We start from the raw sequence: 26,595 nt of genomic DNA, 5'->3' as shown, positions 1-26,595 counted from the left end.
CTGGGTGTGATCGACTCAAACCTGAACCTTCACAGCCACATAGAGATAGTTCTAAAGTCGGCCTTGCATCGCCTGCAGGATTAAAAGGACTAATGCTTTAGTAAGATCTAGAGAAACTCATCCATGCTTTTATATTTAGTTGCATTGAACACTGCAACTGTCTTCACAGCTTCTGCCTTTAGGGCAAAACAGAAAAACCATTGCAGTTGATCCAGAATGCTAAAGTTGTCAAAATGTTGTAGGTTTGACCACAAGAGAACATCAGGAATTCACAGAATGGCATCGACAGAAGACCTTTCATTTAAACATCTGGAGTAAATGCGTCAGAGGTGGGTAGTAATTACTTACTTAACTATTTAAGTAATATGCTTGTACTTTCACTACACCAAACTTTGTTTAAAGCACTTCTCTTCCTCAAATGCAATTTCTGTCAACTCTGCCCACTTCTGCAGAGGTTTAAACTAAAAAGAAATTCACAGCTGACAAATTATGCTTTCTAGTTTTAGTTTTCCTAGTTCTTCTAAAAATCAGTGAAATAGAGACGTTTATTCATCCGATTAAGGGATTCGTGGTTTTCTGAACGGGAACAGCTCCCTCTGGTGGACAAATTCAGGAACAAAAACTCAAGATGTTTGCAAAAACTATTAAATTTGTGTTTATTTCAATATGAATAAATAGTGAACATTGTGATCATTTACATATCCAAATAAAGTGTAAAAGACTTAATTTAAGTGCTGATCATTAAAACAAACAGTGGCTGTACTTTAAGTTGTGCTCTGGTGCAAATCAGCATCTCGTTTCTTTGGTGCAGATTCCTGAAGAAAAGACGGGAGAAAATGTTAAAATTGAGACAATAAAACTTAGACCATATGCTTCTCACAAATAAGGAAATAAATTAGCTGGACTACATTACTTGAACAAGTGTCCTTTTTCAAAGTAAATGCTTTAAATAGAGTAAAATATACTTTATGGAAGTTGAAAAGCTACCACAACCATTAATGTGTAGACATTAATACAAATATAACATGTATTATATATATGCATAAGAACGTTATTGCAAATAATTTAAATATGACTAGATATAAAATACATATATAAAAGAATAATCTATAAATGAGTCTGGAGATGCATCTAATCCAAGTTAAATCCATTTTTAGCTGCTTTTTCCCTCCTATTCTTAGATGAAAAGTAATGCAACAGCTCATTTTTCTTTTATGCCAAGTTTACAAAGATATACAACTAAAAGAACATGGCTTCAAGTTTTGACAATCAGCTTTTAAATCTTGACCTGATCAAGAAGCTTTTTGTTGCCAGTTCAGATTTTTACCAATTAGCTTCATATAGATATTGATCAAACTAGACAGTGGAAAAACCAATTGTGACAACTGCTTGATTTTAGCCTTTACACCTTTTCCATTAACATCTGTGTTTGTTTTAGTTCGGTACAGCTTTCCAAGTCTAATACGCCTGACTTTAAGGGTATAGAGACTATGGTTTGTTTTTTTTAAACGGTAAAGTGAAACATCAAAAGCAAACCTTGTGATTGTGGTTGTGTTTTCTTGTGATTAATAAAGTGTTGTGAGGTGGCTTCCTTCAAGACGCGGCCATTGTAAGTGTTGAGCGTTGCATCTCTCCACGACCCCTTTTCTGGAAAACAGTGAGGTCAGACGTTAGCCGCTGCTGTTCTTCTTAAAACTGCTTTAAACACTGAACTGAAACAAATGGCTCCATGAAAGGAGATAGCAAAATCTTCAACTGATGCTAGTTTAAGACTCTTTGAGTCTCCATGACCAATGACACTCATGAAATAAATGTAGCCCTATGATTTGTTAGTTGTTGGCTTACCAGTTTGCCGTCTGTGCATCAGGTACATCTGGTCCAGGTTACTCCATTTTTCCTTGTGGGAAACTGGTGCGTCACAGTTCTCGTCAATCTCTTGGATCGTGTTCCCATGCGGACATCGGTGGAGTCTTTCCCAGCCGACCGACTGATCCTGCAGATCGTCATGCAAGCAGTTGCTCTGTCTCAGCCTTGTGTGGATTGTCATAGGACTTTCAGTTGCCATCTGCCTCGGTGCCAGCGGCCTCTTGAAGTCCTGTCCCGTCCGACATGAACTGTTCCCAGAAGAGTCACACTCTGTGTCGTGACCATAATGGGGAGAACAAAGATCCGGACTGGAATCTTTTCTCATGAGTTGCCTCTTTGTGTGAGATTTGCAGGCTTCACATGTCGGTAAAAGGACATCGTTCCATTGCTGGAAAGGAACCGCTTTCCTTTTCAAGCTTCGGCCTTCACACACTGAACTTGGAGATGTTGTGATCCTACGTTTTGCCGTACATCTGGTACAGAGTCGCTCATTGTTGGACCAGCGAGAGCTCAACATGTTCTCGTTGAAATTTCTGCCGAGGCAACATTCATGGTCAGAAAGACTTTGTCGATCCACCTTGCCTTTGGGTTTGTACCTCTCTTTTGGTTTCCGAACATTAGGTTGTTCTTTGTAATCCATGTTAAGCTTTCTTCTCCTTTTAGACACATCCAGACTATGGAGATTCCTTGGTTTGTTCTGCTTCATAGGAGCTAGTGGGATATTATTGCAGTGATGGCTATGATTAAAGTCTGAAATCCAGCTGGTAGAGGGAAGGTACGCAGGCAAAGATTCAAAGGAGGTGTCCTGATGATCCTGGTCAATTGTAGTTTCAAGCTGGTGATGTTCTCTGTCCGATTCCAGAGGGGAATTATCTGGTAGAAGGATATTGGTTGAAAGAGGTTCCTCTGCTGTGTTTGTTAGCTCAGGCAGTGGAGAAGCATCTGTAACAGGGTGGATATTTGCTTCAGACATCTCTACAGTGGGGACAGTTTCCTCTAGTTCAACCTTTGCTAGTACAGGCATCTCTGTTTCAGGGATTTCCTCAGTAGGAACCTCCTGTGTCGACATTACCAACTCCTCAGTTGAAGCATTCAGTGTTTTATTGGAAGCCTTCATGAAGGCGTTTTGGACAGGGGAAGTCATGAACGATTCCTCAGCTGACCAGACTGTGGACTCAATCTTCCTCAGTTCATCCAAATACGTTGAATCAAATGGCACCTGAACAACTTTGAGGTGAAAGCTTTTTGAGGTCACACTCAAGTCTTCATCAGTTGAAGTCTCTTCAGATTCGTTTACAGACACAGGATCTATTTGGTTCATGGGATCCCCTAGAGAAAGGCTCTTGTCCCCAGTGTTTGGCTTTCCAACTAACAGGCTGTCTGGACAAACATTGAGCTCCTGCTCAGACTGGTCTGCTTGAAGGTCGAGACCCTCATCCTGCAGGATAGCACTCTGGGTAGGAGAGCTACACTGAACCAGATCCTGGGGAAAGCTGTGGGACATTTCCGCAGCCTCTTGAGCGTGGAGCAGTTGGAGTCCCACTGGTGTGGCGCAACATTCAATAGTCACCTCCTCAGTCTGAATCACAAAGGTGCTGTTTGATGGTATCCCCGTGGTGGAAGAGGGCGCCTTCTCTTGGTGCTCTGAAGGGGATTCCTCTGTTTGTACGGTGAAAGACGGTGACTGGAGCTGATCAGTAGTGGCGTTGTCAGTGGAGTCGCCGCTGGACCTTGGGGTGCTGGTCCTATGAACTGAGAGAAGCGGCTCAGTTTGAACCTCAGAGCTGGTCATTTGTTTCGACGCAGAGTTGTGTTGGTAGCGAAACCTGCGGGCGTGATAGGCCATGGTGTGGTAGTACTGGGGGTTCAGCATGCGTCTGTAGTCCATCAGATGGAGGTGGGTGTGGGGAACAACAAAGCCAGGCGGCTCCATGTAGGGGTTTGGCTGATAGTGGGGCATCATTGGCAGGCCAAGCCCTTGACCACAACAAAACAGAGATATTCAACTTAGGTAAAAAGGAAAATATATCATCCTGCTAGTCACATTTGTAGAGAATAATGACAGATTATAATACATGTGGTACTCTGGGCATCTAAACACAAGACCAAGGCTGGGGAGGGAAGACTAGAAAGCTATAGTACCAACAGTAGTACAACTGTACATTTGAAACGACGCAATGGTGCAAAACCTAAGTTTTACAGCTTTATCTGAGATTTTTTATTCACATTTTCAACCATGAAGTCTTTAATTTGACATCTCTGAAGATGGAAAAGAAAACTTTTGAAGAGAACAATTTCCAAGTAACGCCAGTACCTGCCCAGCACCTCAAACCAGACACCAGTATTTCCTGACCTGCACTACATATTTTGGCCACCAGAGGGTAGTGACATGGTGACAAACATGGAAAATTTCCATAGAAGTTGAGAAAATCTTGCAATACTGGACTAAAGTTAACATTTTGAGCTAGTTTTATCCCAAGTCTCTCAAAATGTCAATTCATTTATGCATTGTTTGTTATTTAAATTAAACTATTTAATTTGATACATTTGTTTTTACCTACCTTTCCTTGTTTTCTATTAAGGTAAATGGACCTCGAACAAACAATCAGCGAAAGCAGGTCGACATATGAAAACTGGGTAGCGACTAGTTACTTTCTGAGGTGAATACGGACAAATTATGGGCACAGGTGTTGACAGAGGTGGGCAGAGGGCTCAAAAATTGCACTACTTCAACATATTTTTACTCAAGTGAAAGTAAAATGTAGCCATCCAAGAAGTTACTCAAGTACGAGTAAAAATGTTAAAAGTCTACTCGGGTACTGACTAACTGATCAAATGATCAATTATTTAATATTTAACAATTACACCAGACTAACCAAAATATAAAGTCAAGTGGAAATTTTGGTATTTTAAAGGACAAAAATGACAATTCACATTTGTAACAAAAATAAAATCAGGGGAAAGCATTTTTTCCAAATCAGTTTATTTATTTCTTTTTTTTTTTTAACTTAGCAAACTTTAACAAAAGCTGTTTTTGTTAACACTTGCAGGTGTTTAACTCCAGAAACTCACCGTTTCTGCCGAGTTTTTGGTTAAAACACGTTTTTTTTTTTCATTCAGTGGGTAGAAAAATCTGTAAATTTTACTCAAGTGAAGAAATATTTCATAATAAAATTAGTCTCAAGTAAAAATAAAAAGTAAATCATAGTAAAGATACACCTAAAAGTACTTTCTCAAAAAGGTTACTCAAGAAAACGTAACTAGTTACTACCCAACTCTGAATGCTGAATACAGAAAACGCCGACTAGAATTTATTTTTTCTGCCATCTCTTTGGCGCCCCCTTTACCGGAGCGCCCCTAGGTGTCTCTGAAAGTACAAACCCACTTTTTGCGACAAAAATGTTAATAATCCATTAGCCCGAGTCAGAGAATCTCACTCACCTAAGCCAGGGTAGCCGTAGTACGGGTTGTAGGGCATAGGCATGGCTACCGGCCACTGCAGACTCTGCATCGGCAGGTACTGCTGCGAAGGCTGGATGTAGAAGAACGGCTTATGGTGCTGCTCCTCCGGACGAGGCGGAACAGGAGCGGCCGGGTCTGGGCCCAGCTTCGGGTTCAAGTTTGGACCTCTAGGGCCCAGCCCGAAGGAATGCTGCAAGTTAGGCGTGGCTGCTTCCATATCTGAACAAAGAGAGACACGTATCACTTAGGAGTTAAGATTATTTCCTGGGGATAAAGTTGCACCTACATGCAAAGGAGAAGAAAACATCCACAGAGAAACCGGGTGAGCTTTCCTTTATGCTATCAAGTGGAAACCAAACACACAAGCTGCAAAGAAGCTTCCGCTCCAGGTGATGTTCGTCCAATTAGAGCTTAATGAGCTGCTGTGTGAACCAATCACAGAGCCTTATTCCGAACAGGTGGGTGTGGAACCGGAAAACAGCTGTGATCCAAATTAAGAATCCGATTGAGTCTAATGACACACAAAGGCTTACAAAGTGAAATCCTTTTGATTTTTAAACATCTCTGATAGAATCTGTTTCTCTTTGGACAATCAGAGGTGAGTAAAATACCCAAAAAATGTACACAAATAAAAGTAGCACTACTTAACATTATTCAGGTAAAAGTTAAAAGCAGCCATACAATAAATTACTCATGTAAGTGATGAAATTATCAATTATTTAATATTTTAAAATTACATCATCAGACAGACTAAAATATAAAGTTAAGTGGAAATGTTGGTATTTTGAGGAGCAAAATGACAATATATATTAGTAACAGAAATAAATAAAATGAGGCAAGACAAATTTTGTTCCTAAACAGTTTCTTTCAATAAAAAAAACGTATAAAACTTTAACAAAAACTGCAGGTGTGTCTGTGTCTGGTGAGTTTTTTAGTTAAAACGTGATTATTTGTCATTCAGTGGGAAGAAAATCCCAAAATTTTACTTAAGATTAGCAATGCAACATAACAAAAATACTCCAAAAAGTAAATAAAAAAGGTAACTAGTTACTACCCAACTCTGCATATAATTATTTTTAAAAAACAGTTTGTAATGTTATATGGAATCTTTCTGTTTAATCCTAAACTTTGTAGAATAAAACAACTTGTTCTAAAACTCAACTGCAGATTAGAAACCTTTTTCCAAAAACTTGAATTGTTCTTTAAGAATCAACATATTCAATTCTTTAATTTTCTGTGAAAACTCTTGGTTACTCTTCTAGATGATGAAAATCCTCCTAATGATGCTATTCTTCTTCTGTGGTATGACTAAAAACTTGTCAAATCAATCAAAATGGGATCTGTATCATTATGACAACCTTTTCCTCTGCCTCTGTTAGCTCAAAGATTCAGATTTAAACAGGGGAAGATGTTCAAACTGTTGGTTTTAGTAATACAACTTTCAAAACTCAGATATTTTCTCTGACTAGAAGATCTAAAATAACACATTTAACCACAAATATACTCAGCATCTCAAATGTTGGAAGATGTAAATAAATCGTGTTCTATATTTAGAATATGTTGGCGAGTGTCCAGTTAAAGAATTTTTAATTACTTCAGAAAGAGAAACCCATATATTGTATAGATTTCCTGTACTTTTGGTTATGACTTACAGATAATGAAAACCTCAAATTCAGGATTTCTCTGAAGCGTAACATATTGTAGACGTCCTGAAGAAGTTGGATGTTCACAGGCATAGTCATAGAAAGTTGATTGGAAGGAAAACGTATGCTAGAAAATGGTGCAACAACAACAGAGAATCACTTCAGAGTAGACGGAGGCATAAGAGCCACTGTGCTACAGGAGAACCAGAACTGGACTATTACTCTATGGTCCAAAGTTTTCAGCTAAAGGTAAAATTAGTGTTTTATTTGGAAGTAAAGGTCTCAGAGTCTAGTGGAAGAGTGGAGAAATACAGAATCCATGTTGCTTGAAGTCCAGAGTGTAGTCTCCAATGATTGGTTTCTCCATGTCATCTGCTGGTTCTGGTCCACTGGGTTTTCTGAAGTCCAGTCAATGCAAACATCTACCAGGACATTTAGAGTATTTCTGTGTTACTTCTGCCCACAAGCTTTATGGAAATGCCGATTCATTTGCCAGGAGAACTTGGTACCAACCCACAGAGCCAAAGGTACCAAAAGCTGGTCCAGTTACCACCGTGGTACTGTGGGTGATTCACCAGCATGCTGGTCTGACCAGAACCAGAGAATCAATGGAGTATTGTCAAGAGGAAGATGACACCACAACCAATAAGGTGACCTGAAGGCAGCTATCAAAGCAACCTGGATTTCCTCAAGCCCTCAACAGAACCACAGGTTGATAAACCCCCTGCTGTGCTGATGCCCAAACTAAGAACCGGGTACATAAAAATTACTGTTTTCAGGAGCAGAACTTCAAATAGTCAAAACTGTCTTAGCTTGAAGAACAAATATTTTCATCTATATATTTGCAAAGATGAGTTTTGGAGTTGCTGCTAGCATAGCATAGCTGCTAGCATAGACACTGTCAGGATAGCTAGTAATAGAAAAATCCCACTTGATCAAATTATACTAAAAAATAGCCTGTTTATTAGAAGTTTTCCTTACTGCATCCATTGGGCAACTGAGTACTTTTGGAAATGAGGTAATCAGTTCACACCAATAACACTTTTTCACATTATAACTACAAAATTCAAGCTACCCATGTGGAGAAACAAATCCATTTCAGGCCATTAATAGTTCTACTCCTTCAGGATTTCACATTTAAAAAGAGCAAGCCATGGTGGCTGGTTTAGAACAAAAGCCCCACAACAAGTTTAAATATTTATATTTTATTGGACTGACCCCAAACAGTGGCATCTTCAACAACCTTTTAGCCCATTTGTGAGATCATGTTATCTTTGGTGAAAGGCAGCATCACTGCAGATTTTTTTTTTGTCCTTTTTTACAACTATGCTTGTTGTGCAGTGCATTACACCTGGTGCTCCATTATCCCTCAACCTTTACACCTTTAGGGGGGACCTGTAAAAACAAAAAGTGGTAAACATGTAAATAGATGTTAAGACTATTGTTCATTTGGAATGATTGCCACCTACAGTTCAATGCGTTTTGTTCAAAACTCAGTCAAGGAAAACGTCAACATCTTGGTTCTCCTCTCACTGTGGAGTCTGAAAGACAAATTAACATTTTACATTCACATAATGACCAAAAGATAAACCCCTGCTCAAATAAAAATACCTCTTTGCCAACTTAATGGAAGCACCTCTTCTTCACCTTCATGATCATCATCTCTAGGCCTGTGATACATCACTTTCCACTGAGGGCTCATTTCTACATAGTTCGGTTAAGAGAAAATTCAACAGAGAATTAAGAAGGTCCTTATTACCGCTAAAAAAACACTGACTAGAATACCTACAAAATACAAAGTAAAACAGCACATCCTATCAAACTGAGTAAATCAGTCCCTCAGGAATGTGTGCTCAGTCCCATGCATCTTACTTTTAAACATCTTTCAGATTCAACATAAACCTCAAGTTCTCTAATGAAACCAGCATGAAGGACGTCAACATGAAAAAGGAAATTAAACCATTGGTCAGGCAAAGATTGTTTAGTTGAAAAAAAACTAAAGAAACTGTCAACTTGGATGAGCTAAACGTTACCTTGTCGTTGCAGAGGGGTGGCATGTCTTCTACGAGGAATTGCTTCTCCAGCTGGCCATCGGCCTTGGCCTGCTGTGGTCACATCTGCTCTGCAGAGTCCATCTGTGAACAGATTTATGGGTCACAGCCGTTTCTCCTGAATGTTTAAAAAAAAAAAAAAAAAAACACACAATTCAGGACTTACCCAGACATGTTCTACACTGCAGTTCCCTGCTGTCCAACTCCTCGGTTTCTGCTTCAGCAACCTCCTGCTGACAGGCCTCATGACTCTCCACCTGTTTCATGGCATCTGGCAGCTCTTTGTACTGGCCTTTGTTATACCAAGGTTTAGCTGAATGTCTCTGGACAGTTTGGGTTTTCCTTGGTGCAGAATGCTTCCTCACAACCACTCTAATTGGCTGCTCGCACCCTCTCCTGTATGCACCCTCCTCTTCAGAGTCTCCAGCTTCATCATGATAACCTTTGGAGCTATGGATTTTGCTCCTGCTTGTTCCCTTTTCCAAGTTTTTCCCACAACAAGCACACACAACCCTCTTCGACTTTGGCGACCATGAGTCCTCTTCATCGTCTGCCGCTGGAGGAGATCCTCCAATGACTGCCGAAAGTCTCCTCCCGGTGTACATGTGCTTTGGGAAGAGATCCGTGTCATCCAGATCTGTAGAGAACATTTCATCTCTGGAAGACAGTTCATCCAAAGATGGACTGAGGACACTCATGCGCTCGTGTGTAGTCTGCATGGGGAGGTAGTTGTAATAGTAAGGCGCAGCTGGGGATGAGAGCTGCACAGCTCCAGGAGCAAAAACACCATCAAACGGTAGCTTGATGATCTGGTAGCCTTCATCGGGTTTGGTTTGATCGCAGGAAGTCATTGAATCTTCTACCTTTGAGACTTTAGCCTCTGTTAAGACCAGCGAACTGGAGGGAAGTGAAGATTTGTGGTCCTTCTCAGCATCACAAATTGGAACACTTGAGTCAGTCACCGAGATATTTGATTGAATATCTGGGACCTCCATCTCATGTGAGACAAAATGTTTGTCTGGTGCCAACTGATGGAGACATTCTTCATGAACTGAAGAGCTGTCAATAGGCAACTCTTCCTCCAGTCTTCCTGTCCAGCCTCCCTCCGGGCTCAAATGGTCCAAAATAACTTGACTGGACTCGCCATCATAAACAGTGGAATCACTTGAAGTCACACCGGGAGACTCCAAAGAGCCATGATTTGGCTCTGACAGCAGTGGGTGACCCTGCTTTTCAGCTTTTTCTTCTACAGGAGAAAAGATACCTGAGGATTGAGAACCAACGCCAGAGTCCAGCTCTCGGTTGGTGCTCTGAAGCTCTGTGGCTCGGAGTTTATCCAAGCACTCGATTATCTTGTTTATGGCATCGCTAGGGTCGGTTTGAGCCCCAGAACAAGCGGTCTCACGACGCCCCGGAGGTTGTGGATGGTACTGTTGACGAGGTATATCTCCCCAAGCTGGTGCTTGGAATCTAGGTTCAAACATCCGCTTGTAATCTACAGGATATAATGGGGCATGTGGTAAAACAAAGCCAGGGTAAGGCATATAGGGGTAAGGATGCAGGCTGGGGCGGCCATAGTTAAAACCTATAAACAGATTTAGAGAAAATGCTCTGAGATTTACCATGTAAATGCATGAGCTACATGTGTGAATGGCTGAATACCTGCAGGCAGTCCGAAGTGACTGTATGGGTTGGTAAGCTGCCAGGGAGGGTAGAGATAATACTGCTGAGAAGGTGGCTGGACGAAGAAGTAAGGTCTGGGATGGGAACTTCTCTGAGCTCCACTGCCAAAGGGGGGAGGCTGTTTGCTTGGATCTACAGGACGGAGTCAAATAGCTTCAAACCACACATTAGTTGAACTTAATTTTAAAGTTGAAAATAAAAACGACTTACCTTCCATTTTCGTTCACGATCTCGCTGACTGTCGGAAATAAAACACCCAGGGATGAAAAATAAACATCCCCAAGTTTCAGAAAAATAAATAAGTTACTTTAACGATTTCTGTTTGAACAGAAGTAGAAAAGTGTCGCTCTATGAAGCCCAAACGTCATTTCTACTGAGTAAAAGCCGAACTGCTGCAGCCAATTAGTTATATAGCAAACAGCTTGCGACCCGTCAGGAACGTTGCCTTCGGGGTCAACCGGGAGCCTTATGTTAAAATAAGTAAGTTAAAATATGAAATTGTTGCGTAAATATATAATAAAAACACTAAATTTAAATTCGTTTAATGTAGATACTTGGTTTGTTTAACTTTGGAAGGCTATTCAAGATATTTTAATGTATCTTCTTCTATTTTTCTATTTTTTCTTTAAAATTTCCACCACCTTAAAACATTATGTTACTTTTTAATTGTCAATAATAATACTTTTTTGTGTGTACTTGATCTACCTTAAATTTGATGAATTTTTAATAGATGTTAATGCTTCGTTTTTTGAGTCAATTTTAACACAGGCAAATAGATTTTCAATATTTATCTACTTAAATTATTTTCTATGCGTATAATTATGACGCATTGTGTATTTTTGTACACTTAAGATTTATTTTTAAAATTCAAATTGTTTGTTGTAGAAGAAGTCCAGCTTAAAAAAACTATTTCTTATCATGAAGAGCTTTTGACTCTTTCACTACTGTGGTATCACAATCTATCCAGCAGAGGGCGCTATGTCTCCTTCTACCGTTGTTATGTTATTGTCTGTCCAGCAGAGGGCGCTATTTCTCCTTCCAACAGGGCAGGTCACTGGGTTTGAGTGCAGTATCCTCAGTTGGCCTCTGCTCTGTAGAGGCGCCTTTGATGCACTAAGAGGTTTGTCCGCTGCTCGGCGCCGACTCATAACAGTCTTTATCGTCTCCTTTCGGCCTCAGGGTTCCAGTTTACTCTTCATACTGACGGAAAAACATCAGGACGGTTCAGTGAGTGGCGCTCGCCGACGATCAAAGTAAGGCATGCAGTATTCTTTTCCTTGTCGGAGATGTATTACGGAAGAGGCGATGTGTAGCTCTGGCCGTTATTAGCTTAGCTGATGCGGTCTGATTTCCCTTTCGTGTTTTTTGACACCAGAATCTTCTGTCACAACAGCAGAGCTGAATGGTGGCATCTGACTCCTTCCTCGCTAACAGCGTGCCCCAGCGGGTGCCCCGTTAGTTAAACTGGGCCGGAACTGTGCAGAGTGGGGAAAGCTAAAGCTACCATGCTAAAGCTAACATGCTGTGAATCAGGCTAGAGCCGCTGGTTCAGTTCTGATTGTTTTATTTTCCTCTCAGACAACCAGAAACTCCGCTATAAAGCGAGGGCCAATCTGATCACGTCTCTTTGTTTTGTTCAGGCCAGAATGAAGCCTCTCAAACGGGTTGTTCCTATGGCGATAACGTGCTAATGTAACTAATTAGCTTTGGGCTAACAGAACATGTTAACGAGACAGATTCGCAAAATGTCAGCCTCTAGATCAAAATAAACCGGCTAGTTAGCTGGGAGTGACGCTGACCTTGGCAGCTGCATCATTTCGAACAATTTTAATGAAGATTATAATATGAAATCTTGATTTTGCTTAGGAATGGTATTAGAGCATGATGTTTTGTTTGAAATAAACTTGGATAGGATTGCTTAAAAACCTGTAATAATTAGATGAGCAAAACCTGCACTAAGTTGTGTAATATTAAAGCCAGATTCTTGAAAACACTCTTTGTAATTTGTGAGAACAATATCCTTTATGTGATTCCATATTAGAGATTAGGATGAAAACCAGAATAGTTAGAAATTTGTTCAAATTTGGGCAGAATTCATTTGTATTAAATATAAAATGTTTATGCTGCTTTTGACATCATTTTATGTTTGATTTATGAACTGCAATTTTCAAACTGAAGCCCAACAATAGTTTTTAAAACCGCAAAAAAGAATATAAACTATGGAAAACACATGGAGTTGCACCATCATGCTTTTTCTGGCCAATACCAATTTCACAGTTTTCTGGGATTTATTAACTTATTTTCTTTATTAGGTCATTTTATGAGAACTCAACACAAAAAATACTTATCCAAGACTTTTCCCTCATAATTTTAAGACATTTTTTCTGGTAAAATTGTTTTTATTTTGCTATTATTGTGACTATATTCTTGTAATTAAACAAATAATTTTGTAGCCTGGCTCTAATACTCACAAAAGGGATGATTGAGATAAGTCACGTTTAGAAACTATTTTCTGTCATTTGTAATTTCTGTCTAGAAAAGAAAGTGGAGGAGAAATAGGATCTGGTATGAATTTATTTTATTTTTTTAAACCAAGAAATCAAAGGAATAAAATAATGTCAGAGATTTTATTTAGAAGCAATATCGCCAGGACAAAATGTTTGGTATTGGACGACTCCATCTTCCCACCTGGTGTAAAAAAACCTGCTAACTTCCTCTTTAAGAACTTTGAATTGCCTTTACTGAAAATGTGCTACATAAATAAAATTACCTTACCTTTTATTTCAGTGTACAAGCGGAAGTTGTATATTTTTGCTTGCATGCCTCCTTTTTATTCATTTTTTTTATTGTGATATAAATAAATCAAATGCAAGTGTTAGGATTAGGTGAACATAAACAAAACAAAATGTGGAAAGGAAGAAAAGAGTCCAGTGTAGTCCAAGACAAAGGAGCTGGTTTTAAGTCAGTAGGTCCTTAAAATTGTACTTGTTCCATTGGCAGATTATTTTAATTTATAATCAGTCATTTTTCCCATGTTATGAATGAAATGTAAATGAAACCAGTGGAACAAGCAGTTTTTCATAAATTTTAAGAAATTATTGACTTGCAATGAGCTTCTATATCTTGCTGAAAAGTTACTTATAAGTTACTTTGTCTTATTTTAAATGTAGTGGGATATTTGCACTAGAAAATAGACCAAGCGTACTTGGTAAGATTTTGTGTTTTTACACTGTATTAATTTTAATAATAAAAATTCCTGATCAAAATTAAAAAACACTGTTGTTTTCCAGTTGCCCTTGATGTGACAGCGCCACGGCGGAGTTGCCCTCTCTACCTCCGATCGCCCTCCGTGCCTCTCCGCATGACGTCCGATGACCGCTGACCCTCAGAGGGGAAACCCCATCCTCACCCTGCATCCCCCACTTCCTGTGGACTCCTGATACCGCCCCACCCCGCACCGCCGCCACCGTCTGACACCTCCACCTGTTCCCAGTGGAGGTGTGGAGGACCAGAGAATAAATTTCCCCTTTTCAAATTTCTCCTGGTTGGTTTGAGTCCGGTTCTGCCGGCCACGCGAGTTTTCAAAGCTGGGGCGCGATTCCTGGGATGCAACCATGTCGGGTCTGAGTGAGCGCAGGCCGGTCAACACGGACTACGCCATCTCGCTGCTGGAGCAGCTCAAGTTCTTCTATGAGCAGAAGCTTCTGACGGATGTGGTGTTGCTGGTGGAGGACGCGGAGTTCCCGTGTCACAAGATGGTTCTGGCCACGTGTAGCTCCTATTTCAGGTGAGCAGGCTGCTTTGTTTAGCTGTTACCAGGGTTTCCTCCAGAGTATTATCAGCCTGGTGGGCCACCAGGCTTTACTTGCTCCTGCCAGGCTAAGCGTTTTGAAACTGTCTTTTTTTTCCTGTTGTTTTCTTTATTTATTTTTAATATTTAAAATGTCTTCCAGATCCAGTGTTACATATTCTTTGTAATTTAAAGTCTGTTGATCTTTCAGAATGCGATTTTGTGTTATTATGCCATTACCATATTACTTGAAAAGAAAAATATTTATCATTTATCGCAATAAGTTCTGGGACAATTTATCATGCAGAAAAGTTTGTTTCTGTGACAGGCCTACAGAAACAGTAGTTTTATTTTGTCCACTTCTGTATTTTCCTTGTTGTTGATGTTTTATTTACAAAATTTTCTGTCAACTTAACATTTTTTAACACTAAAACACAGTGGGGCAAATGATGAACTTCCCCACTGCCCTACCACAGCGCTTAGCCAGATTTCTGGGGGAAATCACAATATTTTTATGGAGATTATCCACTTTGAAAATCAATCTGAAAAAGTTTATTCGTAATTTTTACATGACTGTAACATAAAACTATAAGCTCAGTTTAGGGGCTACAACTGTTCAAAGTTGGAGAAATGAAAAACAAACAAAAGAGTTGAATAAACCAAAATAACAACAAAAAACAGTTTCTCAAAACAACAGAGGTGATTGAGCATTATCATACAGATTGGATACTTTAATACAGGAATGTCACAATATGGCATCCATGCAGCTGTGCAAAACACCTGGGTGGACCTAGCTCCACCTTCCAGCCGCAGCTCCTCCTCTAAGCTGGAGTTTCCAAGCTGACAAATTTCCACCTCACACAGCAGCCCTCCCCCACTCAGCTCCTTCAGACTAGCCAGCTGCAATTAGCAAACACCTGGTAGAACTGCTGAGCTCATTGTAAAAGCTTTGTTAAAAGGTTAATAATGGATCCATGTTGTGATGACTTGCTGAAGCGTGAGTTTTAGAAAGAGCAAGAGTTTTTAAAGAGACAGATGCCCAATTTCAAGGCGCTAAATCAGCTGAACAACTGAATGTCACAGTTACTTTATGCAATAAAATGGCGCTTTGTGCCTGGAAAACACAAAATACTGGCACTTTAATGGAAAGACGGCAGTTTCTAAATTGTGGGGCGGTTTTCAACTTTATATGAATATCAACAAAGTTCTGGGTAAATTGGAAACACAGCTACTGTCGACTTGAGCTCCTGGGCCGAACAAAATCATGTCAAGGTCCACCAATGAGCCCCCAGGCCGCGCTTTGGCTGCAGAACCAGAGTTCCAGCTCTTGTTCTCCAACCAGTTCCTGGTAGATTCAGGGAAAAAAATTAAGTAATTGCTACCAGACGTTTCCCTCTTTCATGCGCTTAGCGTTGCATAATGCAATGCTGCTGCATAATGAGATGCAGCAGTCTGTACGTTTCGTCTGGAAATCTGCTGCATCATGTCCCCTCCACCACGCGTTGCCTGTCTGGTGCGAACAGAGTGTTTCCCCCTCGGGGTGCGGAGGTGTCGCTGCGTTTCCGCCGAACTCCTCCTGCTTCCTCTCCATCCTCCACGCCTGGCTTCAGGGGGAGCAGCCGGACCGCAGAGCGGAGGCGGAGGGAGGGAGAGTCTGGTCACGTAGCTCTTGTTAAGAGATGGAGGGAGTAAAAGGGGTAATTCCGCAGGGTTGCGTAATACAGCCTGGCAGGTTTAGCCCCTGCTGAGGCCAACACGCCCAAAAAAAAACTCCACTGTATTGTTCAAAAAGCACATTTCTTCTTCTTCTTTTTACATTTTGGTAACAAAAAGCGATGACATCCCTGATAATTTGAGTTGTGTGTTGATGTTTTTCTGGATTATTATTTAATCTGTTGGTAAAGGTGAACCTTAAATGTTCAGTTTGGAGGCAGAAATGTTTTCCAGATGAGTCTGTTCTCTGAATGAAATGAACAATCATTCAGCAGCTGGTTGACATCATGCTTCCCACCAGAAAGCGGATGGTTTTAACCCAACAGCAGGTCTATCTGCTCTTCATCCTGAGGAGGACGAGGAGCAGCGGGAGCCTTTTGATTGGCTGCTGGGGTTTCAATATGGCGGCATTCTGGTCAGGAAGTCTGGAAAATGATTTTTGATTCAGGATCTACAGCTGGATTCACTTTCAACATGGAGGAAATGCTTCATCCTGCTGTTCATCCATTCATTCATCATTTTATCCAACTGTCCGTCCATCCATCCGTTGAAGTTCAACCATCAATCCATCTGTCCATCCGTCCATTTGTCATCCAGTCTGTTCGTCCTTCCATCTGTCCCTCAGTCTGTCCATTCTTTTGTCCTTTAATCTCTCACATCGTCAGCTGTCTCTATGGCAACCAGTCCATCCCTCATTCTGGGTTTTAATCTGGCTTCTGACGGATTCCTTTGGTAAAAGCAACTTGTGAAATCAACAAAAAATAAAAATGAAGAAGCTAACTTGCTAATTTATAGGTTTCAGACATGCTAAAGTTGCCAGATTACATCACAGCTGAGGTAAAAATAGCTGATCAGGAATAGATTTTCTTCTTTGACCTGATCACAGATGCTTTGGTTAGTGCACCAGTTGCATCAGGAATCCCCTAAAATCAGAAAATGCTTCTGTTTTCTGAGAAATGTTAAAGGAGATGGTGAATCCCGACATTTCTTTATAATTCTAAATAATTATTTCAGTGGTTATAGAGCTGAATCTTTCGCTTCAAAAACATCCCAGTAGTTGGGAAAGGTGCTGTTTTTCTTTAAACTGTCGAGGCTCAGTAGTTTCCTGGTTGTTAGGGTTACGTAACTCGCCGTGTGGACGCTGGTGTAGAATAACACGGGCAGCGCGGCGGTGTTTGGACTCCAGCAGCGGCCACTTCCAGGTACCCAGGCTCCGGCTGGGAGCGTTGGCGAGCTTCCAGACGTCATTAAGAGGCTCTGTGTGTTTTTAAAAGAACAACGCTGGGTTGTGAAACAGCCAAATGACCCAGTTTGTAGACCCAAACAGAAACATCTGTTCTGACTTGGTCCAGTCTCTCATTTTCTTGCACTTTATTGTGACTTAATTTGACATGTATGAGAAAAATGACCAAGAGAGGGCAGTAAAGATTAGAAAAATCTTCAGGTAAAATTTGATGCAGTTATGTAGAAATGTGGCTGATTCTAGTCCTTCTATTATTAAAATTCCTAGAGGTGAATTACCTGCCTTGAAGCTTTGTTAAATTGTGCTGCACTATTTAGCGCACTAGGTACCAGACGGATAATTATTTGAGTTGCGCTACACTCTCAATTCCACCAATGAGTCTCGACGAATGCTAAGTGCTATTAGCACAACTTATTGTTTCATCGAAAGAGGTGCATCCTCAACCACCTGTCTACCCAGGTCTTATGTTTTTTGTTCTTTTGGACAGGCTGTATTTTTTTTCCTGGGTTTTTAGTGATTTTGTGCAGTTCAGTAAAACAAATCACACTTTTTCGGTGACTTGTGTCCTGAAGAAATGTATTGCAAATGAGAATGTTTTTCAAGAGCAGCATTTGTGTGCCTTGCACTCAGTTACACAGTTACCTGAAAAAGAAGAAAGAAATGGTTCTTACTGTCACTTTTATTGTTATTTTATCACAATATTTTGTGATGCTATTATAATAAGTCCATGTTGCCCACCACTGCTCACTGCTGGTGTTTCCACTGCAGAGCGATGTTCATGAGCGGCCTCAGCGAGAGCAAGCAGACCCACGTCCACCTGAGGAACGTGGACCCCGCCACGCTGAAGATCATCATCGCCTACGCCTACACGGGCCACCTGGCCATCAGCGACAGCACGGTGGAGCCGCTCTACGAGACCGCCTGCTTCCTACAGGTACGTCTCACAGTCCCTCGTTGAAGTATCTTAGTATTTTGTTGAGGTACAAACACAAACTTGAACACTCCATAATTTGGCTGTCATGTAACAAAATAATCAACGAAGGACTGATTACTCAACCTTGAGGAACCCCAGAGGGAATTATTCATAAATGTTACCAATAAAGAGAAAATCCAGAGCTAAATCCAGTTTAGTTCTGGATGTTAATGTTCATCAATGTTCTACATTAAGTCTTATGGCGCTTGAGGAAGACGAATTAAGAAGAAACTGTCCAGATTTCGAGCTATAAAAAGTCTTGTGTCGTTTTACTTTTACCTGGTTTGTAGACTGAACGATATGGCTGAAAAAAAACTTACCACGTTTCAGTGTTTCATATAGTGATAATTATTGTTTTTTGTATTAAATATCTTGCACTGCAAAAAACAGTATCTTACCAATATTAATGAAGTACTAGTTCCATTGGCAAATGATTTCACTTTAACAAGACATTTTCCCATGTTTTAAGTGAAATAATCTGTCAATGGTACTAGTTCTTTCTCATCAATGTTAAGGAATTACTGACATAAAACAAGCTCCTGCTGAAAGGTTATCTGTATGTTAGTTTTATCTTATTTCAAAATATTTACACAAGAAACTAAACCAACAATACTCAGTAAGATTTTGTGTTTTTGCAGTGGGTGTGTAATGTAATCTTATTGAACGGATTTGTGATGCGTTTGTCTCGTTCAGGTGGAAGACGTCTTGCTGCAGTGCAGAGACTACCTGGTGAAGAAGATCAACGCTGAGAACTGCGTCCGCATGCTGAGCATCGGCGACCTCTTCAGCTGCAGCGAGCTAAAGCAGAGCGCCAAGCGCATGGTGGAGCACAAGTTCCCCAGAGTTTACCGACAGGAGGCCTTCCTGCAGCTCTCCCATGAGCTGCTCATCGACATCCTGAGCAGTGACAACCTCAACGTGGAGAAAGAGGAGACGGTGCGTGAGGCGGCCATGTTGTGGTTAGAGTTCAACATGGAGGCACGCTCGCAACACCTGTCCTCCGTGCTGAGCCAGATCCGCATCGACGCGCTGTCGGAGGTGACCCAGCGCGCCTGGTTCCAGGGTCTGCCGCCCAACGATAAGTCGGTGGTGGTGCAGGGCCTCTACAAGTCCATGCCCAAGTTCTTCAAGCCTCGTCTGGGCATGACCAAGGAGGAGATGCTGATCTTCATGGAGGCCATGTCGGAGACGCAAGGCGAGAGCTACGTCACGTCGACGTCCGCGCCTACGACGATAGTGTGTTACAGCCCGCAGGCGGAGAAGGTGTACAAGCTGTGTAACCCGCCGGGAGACCTGCAGAAAGTCGGGACCCTTGTTACCCCCGACAATGACGTCTACATCGCCGGCGGTCAGATCCCCCTCAAAAACTCAATAGCCAACCATGGCAGGAGCGGGAAGCTACAGGCCGTGTTCCGCTCGGTCGACAGCTTCTTCTGGTTGGATGCGCAGCAGAACGCCTGGGTGCCAAAGACCCCCATGCTGTGCGCCCGCATCAAGCCGTCGCTGGTCTACTGTGACGGCTACATTTATGCAATCGGCGGCGACAACGTGGGCGGGGAGCTGAACAAGCGCACGGTGGAGCGCTACGACTGCGAGAAGGACGAGTGGACTATGATGAGCCCGCTGCCCTTCGCCTGGAACTGGAGCACCTCGGTGGTGGCTCACGACTGCATCTATGTGATGACGCACGACCTGATGTACTGCTACTTCCCCCGCGCCGACGCCTGGGTGGAGATGGCCATGCGCAAAACCAGCCGCTGCTTCGCCTCTGCCGCTGCCTTCGGCGACCTCATCTTTTACATCGGCGGCCTCCACGTGGTCAGCAACTCCGGCATCCGCATGCCGACCAGCACCATCGACGGCTCCTCGGTCACCGTGGAGATCTACGACGTCAACAAGAACGAGTGGCGCCTGGCCGCCAACATCCCGGCCAAGCGCTACTCGGACCCGTGCGTGCGCGCCGTGGTGCTGCTTAACTCGCTCTGCATCTTCATGAGGGAGACCCACATGAACGAGCGCGCCAAGTACGCCATCTACCAGTACGACACGGAGCTGGACCGCTGGTACCTGCGGCAGCCTGTGTCTGAACGCGTCCTCTGGGATCTGGGGAAGGACTTCCGCTGCGCCGTAGGGAAACTTTACCCTTCCTGTTTGGAGGAGTCTCCATGGAAACCGCCGACGTACCTCTTCTCCCCCGACGGCGGTGAGGAGTTCGAGGTGGACGGAGAGCTGGTGACCCTCCCCCACGTATAGCTTTTACCTCCCCCCCCTCCATGACATAGTGGAGGAACATTGAGGAAGGGGGGGCTCTGTAGCGTTAGCGTGAAAAGTGCGAAGGGTCCACCGGACTCGATTCCCCTCGAATATAAACCCATTCTCCTTTTGGTTCTGTTTTATTTTGTCAGTGGTGACATCTGTTAGATATTATGTCGGTCATACTGTTTCTACAATGTGATAATCTCAAACTAATTTTGTGATGATGATGATGATGATGCACTTAACTGGTAAACCTTCTGGTTAACGAAAACTGTACCAAAATCTCTTCTTTCTGCTAAAGAAATACTCCACAGAAAATCAAAGATCACTGCAAATGGACGTTGAATTTGAAGATATTTCAGCGCCTTCTTGTTGGAAGACTTGAGTTTTGATAAATATTTATGCAGCTGTAATAAAATAAAGTTCGGAAAGCGATAAAAGTGAAGCATCTGGGCTCAAAGTGAATAAACTGGGTGGTATTTCAGCTCTGGGCCGGATCGTGTCCTCGTGTTGCCTTCTCATTTGTTTAATTTTTTCCCCCCTAAGAACTGGAACACATAAAGGAGGAAAATGTGCTGCAGGGTTTTCTATAAACATAGTTTATGATCCATCTTTAAAGGAAGGAATTAACAGATATTCCCCATTTATGCATCAAACCTCCGGCTTTCATTTCGTGCTCATAAAGAAACAATTTCACACGTCTACCTTTTCATTTCAGTTATTCCCTTTTTTGCAATTCATGTTTTAAACATTATATAAAGATGGAAACTTTATTCATCCCCAGAAGGAAGCCGAAATATACCGAATTGCAAAAAACTGCTTTCATGCAATATTGGATAGACTTTCACTGCCGTTTGTTTCCACATTTGATGATTATTTTGTATTATAAAAGTAGCTGGTGCTAATAAAAGGTGATATCATCAACGCAGTTTTCACCAACCGGGCTGCAATTTCAGTTTTTCTAACCTCTAAACACGTAAAATCTAAAATATCCCAACAAAATGCGGTTTGAAATGTGAAGAAAAGTCAGCAGAATACTCAAATCTGATGTAAAATTTAATTTAGTTTATGTTTTGCAGACTGTATTTAATTTGTTTCATTTTGGTGACGTCAGTTTGAACCCTTTGGCTAATATTAGCTTAAGTTAACCAGTAAACCGTCGTTGTTGGGTTATTTGACAACAGGTCAAAGCAAAAATAGAGCAAACTAGGATTTAAAAGAAATACTTTAAACCGTCAGCTTTCATATAGCGGCGAACTGAACCGAAGTCGAAACAAAACCCCTGAAAAATGAACAACCGCCACCATTTTGTCCATTCATGCTTCTGTTTTCAACTATTTCATACCCACTTAATCTTAAACCATTGCATATTAGTTTATATATGAGGGTTTGTTTTTTATTAATTATATTCATAAACATGCTCAGATCCCAAAATTTCATTTATTCATAGATGCATTTTTCACTTATTTTGGTTTGGTGTCATGAATAAACCCCGATTAAACCATATTGACTACATACTGTATGTAAACATGCCTGAATTCGCTAAAATAAGCTAATTCAGTAACCAATACTTTGGTAGTATTGGTTACTGGAGTCATAAAACCACATTTCCCTACAGTAGACTAACATTAAAATCGTAGACTAAAACTCATGGATAGTCATAAATCATCCTCCTTTTTTTATTATTTATTTGGCCGGAAACAGCGCAGAATAACAAAAATTAGTAAAGAAAATGTATGTAGAAAACTCACTTTTTTGGAAGCTTCCCTCAATGTTTGAACTTTGATTTTTAGCGGAGTATTCCTTTAAAAATAAATGGGATCATGCATTTTCTTAAAAGGCCTCGCAGACGCAGCGGGTCGTTTCCGGAGGACCGAGCGGGAAAACCGAGCGGCAGGTGGAAGAAGTTTGATTAAAGGCGGGGTGGCTGCAGGTCCAGCCACTCGTAGCCCCGCCTCCGCCGCTTGAGGCTCCGCCCTCTCCCTCCAACTGACCCCGCCCCCTTATTGCGTCACGTCTGCTGCACACAGGTCTTCCACACAACCAGCAGTTCACACCTCAGTCTCTGTTTCTTTCTCTGCAACAAACAAAACTCCACTCGCAGTAAAAAAACAAACAGGTTCTGGGCTCATGCATTTTTTTATTTCTAAGTTGCTGAATTATATAAATGTATAAAAACTATATTTTTCATATGTTTAAAACGGCTGTTTTAGTGTGAAAGGGACGGGTGGGCATAACCAGGTCTATTTTGTATTAGTGTCTTTCTTTTTTATTATTATTATTTAATACCCGACATTACTGTAGTGTGATTGTCTGTAGATCTTCATCTTCTTATCAGATTACATTTTTTCTGGATGAGTACTGAGAAATCTTGCTGCTGATTGGCTGAGAGAGGAGAGAGCTCGGTAAAATGGTGGGTGGGGGTCTTCCTTCTAAAACATCTTTACAACATGAGCACAGGTGCTTCATGACAAACCTTACTAGCATGTTTGGCTGCATCATTTTTCCTTTGGCACTGTATTTTGGATGAACGTTAATTTATTAAAAAATATACCAAAAACGTTCTGCAAATGGCCTCTGGTGTTTGGTTTGTTCATGCTTCAATTTTTAACATTTTAACCATTTCAGACCCACATATTTAAACTCGTATACCTTACATACATATTTTCATAAATTATAGTGATTAAAATGCTCACATTTGAATTTAATTATAGATTATTTTTAAAAAATGAATCTACAAATAGATTAATTTAAAAAATAAATTAAAAAAATAATTTAATTAATAAAAATAATTTTCTAAAAAATATCTGCCAGCAGGATTATATAGTGCTGTAATTTGCTGATAGCTGACAAACTGCTTGTGTGTGAAAACAAAATAAAACGAGATCAGTTCAAAAGGCTAAAAAATAGATTTATAAACACAAAAACAAAGGATATTAAATCTAGAATTTCAGTATGTTTTAGTTTTATAAACTCACCTTGCAGTTCCAGTTAATTATAGTTTTTTCCCATTAATTACAGATTTTAATCATGTTTTCTCAATTTAAGTTTTAATTATTTTGTTGGGTTTAGTTAACTATATGAACCAGGTTATTGACTAATATTTAAGACCAAAAGGCCAGGGAAATAAAAATGCAACTTTTATTTATTTTTAATACAGCAACATGGTTCGTCACTTCCTTCTCTTCCAGAAAAATATTTCAGCTTACAATACATTCATTCAGTTTAAATACAAAATGAAAAGATATCAGATTAAAAAAAGAAAAACAGCACAAATAATCGAAAACATTTAAAATCAAACAACTATGTGGAAAAACAACGTACTGGTCGATCATGCTCACTGGACGACAGTTTGCAGCATGGAGGGAAACGATCCTGAACGCACCTCAAAACCTACAGTTACAAGGTAAAGATCCACAGACAGAATAATGGCTGCTTTGTGCAAATAAACACAGTGGTCCACTTGTTCCAGTGTTATAATGACACAAAATGGATATATTTCTTTTTGATATAACACGCTACACATCAATAAATAAGTCTTCAGGCTATTTTAGGTCTTAGTAAATATAGTTCTCCAAATGTATATTCATTTAAAAGTAGAAAAAGGTCTGGGAAATGTTACCAACAGAGGATGTTTTGTTCTCAATGATTTCTGTAGCAGCACTGCGGTTGTTTCAGCATCAATGTTCACTGTAAATAAGTCTATTTAACTTATTAACGCAGCTTAATTTATAAAAATAATCCCTTTAATCCGCTTGTGATGCCAAGAAACACTCAAAAAATGCTGAGGTTTAATTTTAGCATGGTTTTAAACTATGTTTTTGTTTTATTGAGTGTTAATATGGTTTAAATTATTGACCTGCTGACTGGTTAAACTTTGTAAACTGCAAAATATTTTAGTTTCAAAAATACATAAATGCAACTTTAAATACAAGAGTCTGGCAAAATATATATATATAAAGGAATTGTAGGTAAAAAATAACAACAAAAAAACAGAAAATATAAAAATCTACAAAATAATAATTAGCAAATTTATCATAAGGCTTCCCTAAAACATAAATGGTAGCTATTTTCAACCACTTCCTTATTAGTAGTGCTGGTAACAGTGTAGTGTGTATAAAGTCTACCAAAAGCCAAACAAATCGTCATCAACACAAACTTTGTGTTTAAAATAAAATAAAATAAGATCCTCTGGCTGTAGGACCAGTTTCTGAGTTAGACTGACTGTAATTAAAGTTTTTAGGCTCTAATTATGTGGAAAGTTTGAAAGTTACTTACCACATGTTTCAAATGTTTTGTTAAGGTAGCTAAGACATTTAGCATTTTAGCTGGCAGACTAATACTAACTGAATTAGCTTAAATTGCTAAAAAGTATCAACTTTTACATTTTTGCATATTTTTTATACTTTGAGATAATTTTTGTTTTGAATCAAATGTTTGTTCAGTTAGAATCTATAAAGCTACTTATCCTACCAAAACTGTTAGCTCTGCTGCCAGCTTTTACTACCTACAAACAAATGTGTAGCTAATAATTTTATTAATGAAACAAATACACTTATAAATGTATTTGATGTGCAATTTTTTTCATAATTGATTTCAAAGTTTAAAAAATAAAGAGCTGAAATTTGGTAGAAATTTACCGCAAGTTAGCAAAAAAAGACCCTTTTAAGAAGTTTATAATGAGAATCTATTACATAAAAAATATATAATAAAATACTAAAGCAGTTAGCAGTTTAGCTAGCATCTAATGCTAACAAAATCTACGACCTAATGATTTTAGGAACATCAACATCATTGAATTTATCAGTTAAGTTCTGATTAGAACTGGTTTCGGAGTAAATTGAGGTAATTCTTTTGTAAATATGTGCATTTATGTATAAATCTAAACACACCATATCAGCTAAAAATAGTTTAATCCCTTCGTTAATTATGATATACAAACGATCAAACAAAAAAAATAAACCCTGATCTTAGTGTTCAAATAAGCATTTTATTTTTCGAATTTACTGACATACCATTGATAAACCTGAATTTTTGTCCTTTTTCTTCCAATTCAGTAAAAATAATCAATTTATTGTAAACACACAAGTTTCTGTTGCACTTCAATGACTGAAAGTTGATTAAATTTCACATAATTAAAACAACCACAGTGTCACAACAAAGTCATTGATGAAACAAAAATAAATTTCAAATTGAATTTTTCCAATTTTGTAAGAGTTGCTCAAGCTACTGAGTAAAATCCCAAGACCAAGGCATTTTAAATAACTTTTCCAGCAAAATGTTGACAAACTGTGAAGTACGAAGAGTGAACACAGCAACACGGACTGCAGCACTGAGACTGTTAAACTCCAAAAAGCCTCTTAGATGATCAGGTTTTTATGAAAGCAGGTTCCACCTCACAGTGATTTTGGGCTGCAGAGTAAATTTACCGCCTGCAGGCGCATCCAAGTGACGCCTGGGCTGCAGGAAGCCCAGAATCCAGGTTTATCCTTTAGATTCCCATTCGAATTTGAGGAAAAGTGATTGTTTTTATGCTCACATCCGTAATCCGTCCACTGATGCCAAGTCTTCACAGACGGCGCATCAGGGCCATTGCAGGAAGAAAAAAGGAGTGAATTTTCACCCAAAAAAACCCTGAAATTCTTTTGATTAATCTCAGAAAATTTCTAGAAAAAACGATTAATTTCCTGAGCTCCAAAAGTTAAACATTTTTTACTTTTGAAATTTTCAAGAAACCTTTGTGATTAATCTAAAAATTGTGATTTTCTCTTGGAAATTTTAGATTTTCCAAACTCATAAATATCAAAGTTTTTCCCCCCAAAATTTCTAATAATGTGAAAATGTAAATTTTTTCTAGAACATTTTTAACTTTTGAAATGCAGAAATGTAATTCTTTTTCTACAGAATTTCTCAGA

The 26,595-nt window shown here is 40.0% G+C and overlaps 3 protein-coding genes across 3 annotated transcripts; 1 reads left to right on the top strand and 2 right to left on the bottom strand.

Annotated features, from left to right (window-relative positions):
• Positions 1–631: 631 nt before the first annotated feature.
• Positions 632–5,732, bottom strand: LOC114136630 (uncharacterized). Its single transcript, XM_028004749.1, has 5 exons — positions 5,615–5,732; positions 5,308–5,547; positions 1,846–3,843; positions 1,537–1,647; positions 632–815 (listed from the first exon to the last, which is right to left on the bottom strand). Exons 2-5 carry the CDS (start codon positions 5,543–5,545, stop codon positions 787–789), a joined length of 2,376 nt encoding a protein of 791 aa, XP_027860550.1. The 5' UTR covers positions 5,546–5,547; positions 5,615–5,732; the 3' UTR covers positions 632–786.
• A 2,428-nt stretch (positions 5,733–8,160) lies between these two features.
• On the bottom strand, positions 8,161–11,122 carry LOC114136633 (uncharacterized). The gene is made up of 7 exons (XM_028004753.1): positions 10,916–11,122; positions 10,685–10,837; positions 9,189–10,607; positions 9,005–9,106; positions 8,583–8,675; positions 8,441–8,512; positions 8,161–8,366 (listed from the first exon to the last, which is right to left on the bottom strand). Exons 1-6 carry the CDS (start codon positions 10,920–10,922, stop codon positions 8,481–8,483), a joined length of 1,806 nt encoding a protein of 601 aa, XP_027860554.1. The 5' UTR covers positions 10,923–11,122; the 3' UTR covers positions 8,161–8,366; positions 8,441–8,480.
• A 615-nt stretch (positions 11,123–11,737) lies between these two features.
• Positions 11,738–23,251, top strand: kbtbd2 (kelch repeat and BTB (POZ) domain containing 2). Its single transcript, XM_028004750.1, has 4 exons — positions 11,738–11,958; positions 13,996–14,492; positions 18,220–18,385; positions 19,118–23,251. Exons 2-4 carry the CDS (start codon positions 14,320–14,322, stop codon positions 20,675–20,677), a joined length of 1,899 nt encoding a protein of 632 aa, XP_027860551.1. The 5' UTR covers positions 11,738–11,958; positions 13,996–14,319; the 3' UTR covers positions 20,678–23,251.
• The last annotated feature ends 3,344 nt before the right edge of the window (positions 23,252–26,595 follow it).

This window comes from Xiphophorus couchianus, chromosome 21 (genome assembly GCF_001444195.1).
Source record: "Xiphophorus couchianus chromosome 21, X_couchianus-1.0, whole genome shotgun sequence".
NCBI lineage: Eukaryota > Metazoa > Chordata > Actinopteri > Cyprinodontiformes > Poeciliidae > Xiphophorus > Xiphophorus couchianus.
Note: the sequence above shows the minus strand (reverse complement) of the source record. Positions and strands in the feature narration are given on the sequence as shown.